This window comes from Eurypyga helias, unplaced genomic scaffold, assembly GCF_000690775.1.
Source record: "Eurypyga helias isolate BGI_N326 unplaced genomic scaffold, ASM69077v1 scaffold34292, whole genome shotgun sequence".
Taxonomy (NCBI): domain Eukaryota; kingdom Metazoa; phylum Chordata; class Aves; order Eurypygiformes; family Eurypygidae; genus Eurypyga; species Eurypyga helias.
Genome location: NW_010237209.1, coordinates 2,582 through 15,225, shown reverse-complemented (window position 1 = coordinate 15,225; position 12,644 = coordinate 2,582). Strand labels below are relative to the sequence as shown.

General features: G+C 48.6%; 1 protein-coding gene across 1 annotated transcript in view; it reads left to right on the top strand.

Annotated features, from left to right (window-relative positions):
* Positions 1 to 12,644, top strand: part of LOC104506437 (serine/threonine-protein phosphatase 2A 55 kDa regulatory subunit B delta isoform) — a 15,591-nt gene that overhangs the window by 602 nt on the left and 2,345 nt on the right. The window contains exons 3-9 of the mRNA XM_010147379.1: positions 1,541 to 1,638; positions 5,097 to 5,262; positions 6,934 to 7,046; positions 9,712 to 9,889; positions 10,519 to 10,683; positions 12,064 to 12,233; positions 12,317 to 12,408. Of these exons, the coding sequence (XP_010145681.1) occupies positions 1,541 to 1,638; positions 5,097 to 5,262; positions 6,934 to 7,046; positions 9,712 to 9,889; positions 10,519 to 10,683; positions 12,064 to 12,233; positions 12,317 to 12,408 (982 nt within the window). The remainder of the gene's footprint in view (positions 1 to 1,540; positions 1,639 to 5,096; positions 5,263 to 6,933; positions 7,047 to 9,711; positions 9,890 to 10,518; positions 10,684 to 12,063; positions 12,234 to 12,316; positions 12,409 to 12,644) is intronic.

The window sequence follows — 12,644 nt, the reverse complement described above, 5'->3', positions numbered from 1 at the left end:
GCAGGCGCGGGTGAGGCTTGCAGAGAGCTGTGTGGTGCTTGGCTTGAGCAGCTGGGTCGTGGTCCCTGGGGCTGGATGGTGGGACGGCTTGGGATGGGAGGGCAGTGGGAGAATGATTCGGAAGTAGCAGCACAGAGAGCTTCCCCAGCGGGTCAGCCGAGGGAAGATGGGTGTTTTCTGCAGGAGCGTGCGCAGCACGGGTGTGGGGTTGGTCCTCATGGTGTGGGTCTGTTGGAGGTTTGGGATTAGCCATCGTCCTGTTATCCAAAATGGAGGATTTCCCTAACCTTTTAAAGAAAGGGGCATATGAAAACAGACGTGTCCAGAAGCAGGTTGGCAATACTATTTCCAAGGCTGGGATACTTAGGCAGAAATATTAATTATTTTTTTTTCAATCAAAGAAGGTAAATCATTATTTTTATACACTAGGAAAAAAACTGTTTTGAGAGCATGTGTTCATAAAGGATGAAATAGTAATTATATATTGGGAAAACTGATTAGACTTCTTAATGGCCTTCCTCATAAGAGTGGGAAATTATTGAAAGGAATTTAAAAGACAGCACATCAAAATCAATACAGGAGAGTAGTTTTCAGTCTCCAGTTGCAAACTCTGAAACTAATTGATGTCATATGCTTCAAATTCTGCAGTTCTTACACCTGCATAGTGCAGGGAAATGTTTCCCTGGCCAGCAAGCAGCAGTAGGGATTAAGGTTTACTTACGGTTCTGTGCCGTGTGGGAGCTGGTTTTGTTACCATGTGCGTAAAACCTGTGACAGACATTTATAGCCCCTTATCTCTCTGCCCCTTGCTTAGAGATTGTTTAATGGCAATTACTTTTTTACTGTCACCTCCGAAGATGAATTGTGGCTGAATGCTGGTTGTTAGCAAGGTTTGCTACCAGGGGCGATTGGCATTTTGAACTGGAGGTCCTGCAGCCGTTGCCTTTGCTCTCCCCTTCCGTCAGCCGCAGGCATGCTCGCCTCTCTCTTGCTGTTGGATACGTGCAGATGCTGCACAGAGTTGGTGCAGGAAGCTCAGCTGGAAGAATTTCCTTTATTTATTCCCCCACTTTGGCAGAGAGGGTTGCTGAACTAGCGACACGGATACTCGGCTCGGGGTGAAGGCAGGTATACCTCAGCCTGGCTTTCGTCGTGCAGGCTGATGCGCTGCTCCAAACTCACGCCGCAGATACCCGCTCCTGATAGGATTCTTGCCTCTGGAAGCTCCACGCAGGCATATCTCCATTACGTATTGCAGCTTTTACTGTCGGCGGGTAGAGTACATAGTTGGGATTCTTAGAGCAACATTCTCTTTCATGAGCGAAGGCCCTCAAAAGCTCAGACTGAGGAATGAGAAAGTGGTACATAAAGTGTTGTTGGGCTTTGAAACCTGGCTTAATTTCTGGGTGCTGATGATGTCAATCGAGAAGTTGTGTTGTTGCATTAATACAAGTTGTAATTTTGTGTTGTGTTCAAGTTTTGAAACATCTTGATTTGTTTTACACATTACAGTGCTGTTTTATTTCTGTTCTGTTTACAGCTGATATTATTTCAACAGTTGAATTTAATTACTCTGGTGATCTTCTTGCAACAGGAGACAAAGGTGGCAGAGTGGTTATATTTCAAAGGGAACAAGAGGTCAGTGACTTGAAAAACAAAAGTACTGTTACTGCGCTGTTCTTGTGTTGCACAGTCTCGCTTCACCTCTTCATGCCCTGAGGTTTAAATGGTTGGAGAGTTTTCTCAGGAAACCCTAAGTTAGCCACATTTCTAAATATCTGCCTTGTGCTGAAGTTGGTGGGTTAGTTTGGTGGTGGGTCCCCTCCTCCCCTTCAAAAAGAAAGGTCCCAAAAATACAAGCGAGTTCACTCTAGATGTACCTAGCGTGCTTACTATCATTTTGCACAGCTGCCTTTGGGCTTGCTCCGGAACTGTGCACCCGGTCAGTTGATCTAAGACACATCGTAATGCTTTTGGAAGGGAAGAGTTGTTTTAAAAAGGGTACAAGTTGAGCTGCGAGGACAACAGGATAAGGTGGTTCAAAACTTGTAGAATTAAGCATCCGATGTGCATTAGAACATCAGTGAACCAAAACCAGTGGGAACAGCTACTTCTCCAGGAACACTTGAGCGTTTCCAGTCAAGGGTAGGAGAAGTCTCCCCCCTGCAGTCAGACAGCTTTCCGGTGGGCTCTTTGCAGTGGTGTTCGACTGTGGTAACGCCAGGGTGAATCCTGACCAGTGCAGGTACATCCCTGAGCTTTCTGTATCTGCAGAAATAGTGTGGATTGGAAAAGTGCACTAAATGCTGGGGAAAAAAAAGGGTCACATCTGGGAGAAACGTGGGATTGCGTTCTCTATAAAGTCAGTATTCTACACGGCAAATTTCCCCCTCTCCCCTGCCACTGAAGGGCAGGTTTGTCCTTTCCTTTGAAGAGCTGGCTGGAACATGAGCCTTCTGCATCAGAAAGCCCAAACCTGATGGTGGGATTTTAATCCAGCTTGTTTGGGCATGAAGTATGCTGATCTTCAGGTGCTGAGGGTTTTTCATTTTCAGCAGAATCCCCTTTTTTTTGTTGTTGTGTGGTTGAAATGATGCTCAGTTAACAAACAGCCATCCAATATTTCCCATTTCATCCTCGCTGGGGTACCAGTTAGAAAACGCTTTACCGAAGGTGACTTACCCGGTTTACTGTGAGAGTTTGAGAGGTAGTGAAATGGAAATCCTGCTGCTGAAGAAGCTGCTGAAATATTACACTGCTGCCCCTAGACAGCCCAGCTCATTTATCATTTACTCTGCTGTATAGACTTAACTAAGGCACAGAGAGATCAAGGTCAAAAGTGTCCACCTGCTCTGGATCTCCGCCTGTCCTGATGCTTGTTTGGGGTAGAACTATTATTGGTTGGCTTTCAGCTGTTAGTGCTCGGTTGTTCTGTAAGCCAAAACCCGGCTGGCACGTCATTTCCTCGTAGTGTAAAACAAACCCCCAGACACGCCAGGTCGGAGTGTTCAGACAGGAATATTCAGCTGTTGTGGGAGCACACGCCGGCTGCAGGGAAGAGTTTGGCCATAAGAGTCATTTCTCTTGGCGTGTGCTAAACTGCGGAGTCTAAAATGAGGGTAGAATATTGGAACCTTAATAAAACCTTACAACCACTATTATTAAACAGTGTGGATTTTGGACTAGGGTAGCTGGGTTAATAACAGCTTAGGATAGTTAGAAAATTTCTAAATTTTCTAGAAAAATCTCCCACACACTCCGATTTGGGACAGCACGCTGAAATGTGCACCAGGCCCTGAAGTCCTATGACACTGATTCAGTTCCAAGCAGCCGATGATTCCAACCAAAAGTTTGGGCTGGAAGGGACCTCAAAGCCCCCCAGTGCCACCCCTTGCCATGGGCAGGGACACCTTCCATAGCACAGGGTGCTCCAAGCCTCATCCAGCCTGGCCTTGGACACTCCCAGGGATGGGGCATCCCCAGCTTCTCTGGGAACCTGTCCCAGTGCTCCCACCCTCTGCAGGAAGAATTCCTTCCTGATGTCCCATCTCAGTCTCCCTCTTTCCATTTAACCCCGTCACCCCTTGTCCTGTCACTACAGGCCCTTGTACAAAGTGCCCCCCAGGCACTGGAAGGGGCTCTGAGGTCTCCCCAGAGCCTTCCCTTCTCCAGGCTGAACCCCCAACTCCCCCAGCCTGTTCCCGAAGGAGATGAGTGAAAGTGGGGTGGCTCGGTGAATAGTGGAGATACTGAATAGTGTTGGTCGAGGGGATCCTGTCCCAGATGCTGAAAAGTCAAATGCCAAGTAGGGGGTAAAATGATGTGAAGTCTCAGAATGAACTAAACCTCCCTACTTGTGAGACACAAGGGAGAACGCCCGGCTGGAGTAGCCCTACCACAGCTGCCGAGTCAGGCCTGGCAGCGTAAGGAGGCGTGGGAACAAAGGTTGCCGTTGCAGCCCCACGTTGGCCGGAGTCTTGCCTGCCGCCTGCTCCCCGCTGCCCTACCCGCAGTCAGCGTGCGGGGCAGGCCTTTCCTGCGCCCGGCCGGGGCTGCCTTCGCACGGCAGCAACTCCCTGCTGCTCCAGGGACTGATTTCCTGCGGGGTGTCGGGGCGTGTGTTTTTACGGGGGCTCTGGGCGCTGCAGCTCTGAAGCGGGGCTGTTCTCCAACAGGAATCCCTGTCTAACACGGACTTCTTTGGGAAGGCTGATCACTAGTTGCCGCAGATCTGATCCCGCGACTGTGGATACTGGTGACTTTGATCTCTGTTGCAGCCGCAAATGAGGAGAGGACAGAGCAGAATTCTGGTTCTGCCAGGGGAAAGCTTGTTAGTGCTGGCCTTTGTGCATCACGATGAGCACTGTGGAGTGGCTGAGATGAAGATGTGCTAATTCCAGTCTTCAAGGATTTCTTTTATAATTAAAAAGGTTGTCAAAGCTCAATTACAAGTCTTGATGCCACTTCTGGACACAGTGGGTTCCAGAATGGGTGGGACAGGAGCTGGATTAATGCTCGTACTTGATCTTGCTGTGCCTTCAGCAGAATGTGCAATCGTGTCTTTATAAAAAACATATTTAATTACTCCATGTCCTTTACCATTTATTTCCTAGTCTGGAAACCCCACATTACGTCCGTATTGTGGTGATTAGAGGAATGAGTTTTGGAGAAGGATGGAAATGAGAATAGGTGAAGAGCAGAAACTGTAATCACACGGAATTGGTGGTTTAGGATTTGGGACATAGGTAACTTCTCTGCTCCAATTCTGTTGAAGCCACTTGAAGGAGGTGGTGTAGCCTGGAACTCTTCCAGGCAAACAGGAGTGCCTTGGCCACCCACATCCCCCTAAGGGGCCTTGAGACGCTGCGTTCTGTGAGTACGTGTTTATATCTAAAGACGCAGGTTTTAAAAGGAGGCCGGTGTGCACTGTACTGATGCTGAACTAGTCCAGTATTGCTGTGTAAAAGTGTAAAATTCACCAAGATCTGTTGTAAAAAGTTGACTTTCTAACTGACCATTTCTAGTCCTTAGTTTGTCTGTACAATTCCCAATGAACCGAGTAACATCAGCTCAAGAAATATTGTGTTTCCTTGCAGAATAAAAGCCGTCCTCATTCTAGGGGAGAATATAATGTTTACAGTACCTTTCAGAGTCACGAACCTGAGTTTGACTACTTGAAAAGTCTAGAAATTGAGGAAAAAATTAATAAAATTAGGTGGTTACCGCAACAGAATGCTGCTCATTTCCTGCTGTCTACGAATGGTAAGGACGTTTTATTTTTGCACAACAAACTTGTTATGTCATTTGAATATTCTCTCACCTGTGATCCACTTGTGGGGTGTGTTTCTGGAGTGTTTTGGGGTTGGTTTAATGTCTTCCCTCATGATATGAAAAACACGTTTTGACTGTAACGCTCTGTAAATGACCGATTTATGAATGTCAGCGTACCGAAGCAGCAGGGGAACGGGCTGAGTCCAGAGCTACGTGCGGTGGATACGCTGACCGTGCTCTCGGTTTACCTGCCCTGTTACTCTGCTGTGTAGTTTTTGTGTGACCGGGTTCCTGACACGCTGACCTGTAGCAGAAATCTGAATTTGATTTGATCATCCTAATTTTGAAGCTCATTTTTTTGTGATTCCCAAATGAATTTTTAATAAAAACATTTGAAATGGAAACACCGTGGTTCCAATACTCTTTTTGCTTTTCCCATACCAAACCATTATGTGTGCTTTGAAAAGCAGCAGTTAAAAGACATGTATTTGTGTCATTTTCACTGTGCCCCTTGGAACACATAAGAGCAGTGCCAAAATTCCAAGTTGGAAATGACAAATTTTCACGCACCTCCGGTGTTTAATTTCTTCCAGTGTTTTAGGAGTGGGTATTGGGTCTGTGTGAGCATTGGGTCTGTTCACTGTGATGCATCACGGAGCAAGCTGTAGCTGTAACCACGAGCTGTGCGTGGAAAAGCTTGCTCTTCCTGTCGGAGGAACACGCTTGTTCCTAACGGTGCGCATCACTTTCTGCCTTGTACTTAAATGACCTCATGTAAGGGCTCAAACCCTACCTGTTGCACAGAATTTTAAAAGCAGGAGTGACTTCTGTCTCCTGGACTTTGAAATTAAACCAATCTTCCTTTGATAGAAGTCTCACTAAACTTAAAGCAGCCTTTAAACGGGGTCATCTTGGACGCTTCAAGGAAGCGCAGTACTTTGGGGAGGTTTGTTCCCGGTTAGCTGGGGATCTCGCTCTTGGCTTACCCTTGCTTTCTGCACTTGGAAGGACTTCCCCTAGCCAGCGCTGGGAAATACAGGGTGTGGAACCCCAAATAATGGGGCCGGCCCTGTTCTCACTGCCTTTGGTTCTCTGCGCAGATACCTGGGACAGACTCGGTTTCCCTTAAGGTAGGTAGTGTCAGTGGGTTTGTTAGGGTTTTTTTCTCCCTAGCATTTATCTGTTAGCAATAATTTAGATAGTCTTACAGGGCTTCTTGGTGAATTTTGGTAATTGGTGTGTGAAACTTCCCCCACCAAGGGTCATGTTGGAGAATGGTGGGCACGGGGCCTCCCTCTTCGGGCACAAACTCGTATTTGAATCAAGCGGACCATCGCACTGGCGTTAAAACGATCCACGTGTGTTTCCCTCTCCTTGCTGACGTTTCACGCGTCGCCCAGCCGCGTCCCCCAAGCGCCTGTGCCTGGGCTGGATTTGGTTTGGTTTTCCTGTCCCTGCTCTGCTGAAGGCCGTAGCTGGGGGCAGAGCACTTCGGTGCCAGCAGGGAGGGCCGTGCTCCCTGTTACCTGTTGGAGGGGCTCGGCGGGGTCCCTTCTGGTGCAAACCTGGAGGGAGAAGTAATGCCCACTCTGACTCCATTATTTAGTGATTTTATTTTGAATTTAATTCATTCTCAAGCATGTGAATTTTTGTTGCTTTTAGATAAAACTATTAAATTATGGAAAATAAGTGAAAGGGATAAAAGAGCCGAAGGTTATAATTTAAAAGATGAAGATGGAAGACTTCGGGATCCTTTCAGAATCACAGCACTACGGGTATGTTTCTGCTCTTTGACTTCACGTATGTTTTTGCATGTACTTCCCTACCTCTGTGTCACCAACATTCGCACTGAAATGTGTGGGCTGAAAACGATGCTTTGGTCAGGGGAAACGGAGATGCTTCGTTATATGTATGCAGCTATTAATACGGTTCCTCTGGAAAACTTGAGGCGAAATGTCATGATTTTAATATTATTAGCTTTCCAATAGTTTGTTGGGGTTTTTTGCCGTGGAACATCTTAGCCTATGTTAAATTCAAACTGTTTTTTCAAATGAAAATACTTTGTTACGCACAGCCGTCATCCACCTCAGCGTATTCACGTTGTAGAAAAAGATCTACAGAGGTTCTGACAGCAGTAAAGTAGGGCAAAATGTTGTTATTTGAGCCTGAAAAAACAGCATTTTGGGGCATCTCTGGGGCTGCACTACTCTTTGCTCCATTCATAGAAAGCACAGACTCATCCTGCTGTGCTCTTAAAATAGTAGTATCTGAGTAAAACAGTAGTATCTTCGTGGGACATGAGGAAAAGTGCAGGCACCGCATTTCTTGGAGAGGCCCGTAACGAGCTGCTGCCTTTCCTGGCCGCTGCGCTCGGTGAGGCTGGTGCTGTGGTGCCCGGGCCACTCACTCGGGAGGGGTAGGGGGTGCCCAGCTTAACCCTATAGCCTCCCGGAATGCTGCCCTCTGGAATGGGCCGATCGTGTCCTTCTGTTTGGAAGCACGTGTTTAAAGCACGTGCTGTTGTGAATCTAGGACGAATTCGGCTTTGATGGTATTGCTGACTTTTATTTTGCCCTCGCTATTGCTCATCTTGAACTTGTTTGGTCTTTTTTTCTGACAACCACCCTCCAAAATCTGAACAGGGCGCTGGGAATTCTGTGGTCAGGTAGAAGGTGTTTGTCTTAGGGGCCAGTTCTGAGCCTCTGGAAAACCTAACGTATCCCTGGATATCTTGGTGTTTCCCACCTGTGCAGTGAGGGGTTAGTGCTCCAAACCTGGGGTCTCTTGACGCAGGGGCTCAGGAGTTGAAACCGCACGGGGCTGGGGCTTTGCTTGGGGTTCTGTGCTGGTGCTGTTACCGTAAATAGGGACTGAACGGAGGCTCTGGCTGCTGTCAAAGCTCATGCCCCTCCCGACACTTGGAGGGGCTGTATAGTTTAAGGCTTTGCTGGGGCTTTGGCCTTGCTTTTGCTTAAATGGAGTAAGAAACTGAGGCCTTAGGTATCCGTGAGCCTAACGGCTATCGTGTTGGGAAAGGGTATCCCTTTCCTCCGGGAAGTGCCTGTCTGCTCAGTGTAGGTGGAGTGTTCTAATGCTAAAACCAAGGACAGGTTCTGATGCTGAGCCTTAGCCCAGTGTCTGGAAATCGGTAGGCAGGAAACCTTGGGCTCTCCAACCTTGCCCTTACACAAGAGCAGATGAGCCATCTGGGAACACGGAGAGTGCGGAGTAGGGCCTCGTGGCTTTTGTGGCTGAAGGAGTGCTTAGCATCTGCTTCACACGCTGCAGTGAGCTGAGGAGCCGTTAAGCTGAACGAGGGGACGCATCGACAAGCAAGAACCTCTCTCTTAAGTTAGTCTTCCACATTTGCTGCTTTTGAGGGAAAGGCTGGGCTGGGCTGCAGGCCTGGCCCGGCACTGCGCCCTGCAAGAAGGGATGATGCAGCCCAAGTCTGAGCGACGATTGGGAAAACCGTGCCTGGAGTGACCTCCCTATTAACGTGGTCAGGTGTTGGAGATGTGGAGCGTGTGTGCCTGGGCTTTGTTGGCATGTTTTGTTGCAGAAATACAATCCACGTTTGTTCATGAAGTGGAGGAGGAGGAGAAGCAGCACTCCAGAGCTGCATCTGTTGCATTTCCAAGTCCTGTTACCGAGGAGCCACAACAAAGCTTTTCCGTGTCCTGACTGGGCTAGGAACGCTCACGGCAAGATAGGAACGTGGCCTAATAAAAAGTAACGGATGAGGTGTAATGGCTGCAGTTTGATGTGAACAGACTGAGATACGGACGTGGTGAAAGCAAGCAGAGCTGGGCTTTCCTGCTCCAGGCAGGGTGATCTGGGACAGTGCCGTAACCCGCTGTGGTCGGGTGCGCTGAGTTAGTCGGCGACCTGCGCGCACCAGCACAGCGTAGGACGTCCCTGGGCAGCCTCAGAGTAGCCCCTGGCTGAGCGGTGAGAGGCAGATAGAGGGAAGCTTCATCCCCTTGACGCTGACAAACCTTCAGCTCAGCTGGCTGTGGAAACAGGGCAGCCTTGTGTTCCTACACCCGTGCTGGCTGGGCAGGGAACAAACCGGGCATTGTCTCTGCGAGCTGTTCTTCCCGACTGCACAAGCACCCTGCTAGGGCACGGGGGTTATTTTCAAGTTGACGTCATCTTCTATTGTCTCTGTCAACATGCAGCATTGTCCCCTTGGGTGAGGCACGGAGCGGCTGTGCCTGACCGGAAACTCCCGCCGAAGCCCGTGCCGGAGGTGGTGTGGTGGCGGTGGTACGCGTAGTCAGCGTTTTAGTCCTGTTTTACTGCTACTCTTGCTCAGTGGGTTTGAAAAGTGTGTGTAGCCACTACATCAAACCAGAAATCTGGTGTGCGAGTCGTGAATGTCTTCCGTGTCGGAAATCGGTGTTATGCCAAAACTGACTGTTCTTTTCCCTGTTCCAGGTGCCAATACTGAAACCCATGGACCTGATGGTAGAAGCGAGTCCCAGAAGGATATTTGCAAATGCACATACTTACCACATAAACTCTATTTCAGTGAATAGCGATCATGAAACCTACCTTTCTGCAGATGACCTCAGAATTAACCTATGGCATTTAGAAATCACAGATAGGAGTTTTAGTATCCTTTTGTCGTTCTCTTTGAGCACTGGGGCACATCTGAGTCGTGTATGTTTAAGAGAATCGCTTCAGTTTTACTAATCCGCGTAGGTGCTTGAACCTAGGGATTAAAATGCAGGATTTCACCGTCTGGAGGGTTAAGACAGTGAAAGCTGGTGCTCTCCTTCACTCCTGAGCGCGAGCATCCCTTCAACAGAAAACTGCCAGCGGAGATACTGAAGATTGTTTGATTTCTAAAGAGAAATTGAGGCATTTCGGGAGCATCGTTATCTGTGGAGTTCAGTCAGTTTAAGTAAGAGTGCAGAGGCTTGTCAAGTAGCTCCAGAGTTTAAGGTCTCTCCACAGTCTAAGTGATACTTCTCTTAAAACCAGGTTTTTTAAGCATTAAGAATGAGGCTTGAGAGGAGTCTGAAACCATCTCCAGCATCTGTTAAAGTTGATTTGCAAAATCCACACTGAGGTGTTATTTTATCTAGTCAGCCCGCTCGGGGGTTTGTGTAGCCTGCGCGTGGCGGGAGCGAAGATCTTGCCCTGGTTCTCTACGCTGTATTTTTAGCGTTTTTTAATTGTTACCTGCCAGAAGTGATTTGAGTGTGAAATGTTACGGGTCTTTACAAAAATCCTTCCCAGATATTGTAGATATTAAGCCTGCCAACATGGAGGAGCTGACGGAGGTGATTACGGCTGCGGAGTTCCACCCCCACCACTGTAACGTCTTTGTCTACAGCAGTAGCAAAGGCACTATCCGGCTCTGCGACATGCGTTCTTCCGCCCTCTGCGACCGGCATTCCAAGTGTAAGTCAGGCCCCGGCCTCGGGCTGTCTTGCTTGGTTTTCGTGCGAGGTGGAGCCTGTAGGTGTTCTGCTCTGAATAAACGTAGCATGTTCCGCTTGGTAAAGAGCGTACAAGGCAAGGGGTGGTAGTTTGGTAGAATGGAACATTTTAATTGTCTTGTTCTAGGCCACCAACAAGCAGAAGTGTAGCATGAGACAATTGACGATCTGACTCTGCTCCTGTTTACCCATTTATGCATCATAAACTGATGGGAACAAGTGCTTTTGGCACCAGTGAGACCTGTCTTCTGTCCAGACTCAGTCTTGGTGCTTCTCAAAGGTATCTGCTTATCAAATGCCAGTTGAGGGCAGTTTATTCACCTTTGTGCGTTAGAAACTGGGCTGACGCTGCCAGAACCCGTGTACTCGGAGCGTTCGCAGCTCCTAGGGTAGACAGTTCTTAAGCATACGCGCTGCGCTTGAAGCGAGCTTCCGGGGGAGAAGCTCTTCAGCCTGCTGAGCCACCGCAGCGTCCCTAGGAGAGGAAAGCTTTTCTGCCGAGTCATCGGGAGAACTGCCTCTGCTTTGCACGCAGCCTGGTTTCTTGTTCGCTGCCGCAGTAGCCGTGGGTCATGAGCCTTACGGGTCCCCTGGGGCGACCTACCCCGCTGATGGTTCCAGGTAAGCCTTCAGCAGTGCAGGTTTTCCTGTTGGACGTGCAGCGGGAAGCAGGGTGCTAGGCTCTTGGCTCGGAGTTGCGTTAGATTACTTGGAAGCGCTTTGTCTGTTAACTGCTTGTCACTGAATGACGCCCCGGTGAAAGGGCTCTATTCAGAACCGAAAGAAGCAGTGTGGGTAGTTGTGTCGTGGAGCGTCGGCTTCAAGGACTGACCCTCCACCTCAAATACTGTATTTCTTTACCTGCTTTCTAAACCCATCCAAACTGCGTTGCAGGCGGAGATACTGACGTATCCCTTCGGTGCAGTGTGGTGTACTTTTGGTCAGCTCTGGAGAGAAGTAGGTTGTGCAGCAGTCTGAAAGCGTGGGTCGCGCGTTAAGATACCGCGTCTGGAATGCTGCTGGTTCCATCTGCCCCTGTTCCATGTGACTCATAGATCAGCTGCAATGTTTGCTGTTCCCTTGCGCTGCTGCTTAGCTTTTTTCCTCTCGTTATCCCCGAGACCTGTGAACTGTAGTTTGCTGGTGCTGTGCTCCACTTGGGAACGTTGGAGACGGGCATCTGGCAATCTGATGGCTAAGAGCGTAGTGTTGTTTCAAAAGAGTATTAAAAAGCATATTTAACAGCAATTTTCTTTAAAAATAAACTGCTGTATGCACTGAAAAACGTTTGGAGCTGCAAAACTCGGTGTTGGTTTCATTTGTGCTTGTCCTCTGTCTGCAGTTTTTGAAGAACCCGAAGACCCTAGCAGCAGATCATTTTTTTCAGAGATAATATCGTCGATATCGGATGTCAAGTTCAGTCACAGCGGTCGATACATGATGACAAGAGACTACCTTTCTGTTAAAGTGTGGGATCTCAACATGGAAAACAGGCCTGTAGAGACATACCAGGTATGGTGTTCATTGCCCCTTAAGTATCCCTTCCCTTCCCTTTCCTCCTCTTTAGATCTAATGCCCTTTACGCGTTCCGAAAGGTTCACGAGTATCTTCGAAGCAAGCTCTGTTCCCTGTACGAAAACGACTGCATCTTCGACAAGTTCGAATGCTGCTGGAACGGTTCTGACAGGTAAGTCGGGGTTGGTTTGGGGTTCTCCCTCTTCGCTCAGCATTAGGAACTTGGTTTCCAGCCCCGAAACCCTTAGGCAGTGCCTCACGCTGCGGATGTAGTCACTTACATTCAAGTCGGTGGGGTTGGTTTGGGGTTTGTTTTGCCAAGAGACGCCACCCTTTCGGCCCCCGCCCTCCGGTCGCAGCGCCGCAATGAGCCTGTGTGGCAGTTGGCTTCCAGTCCCAGTTATGGCT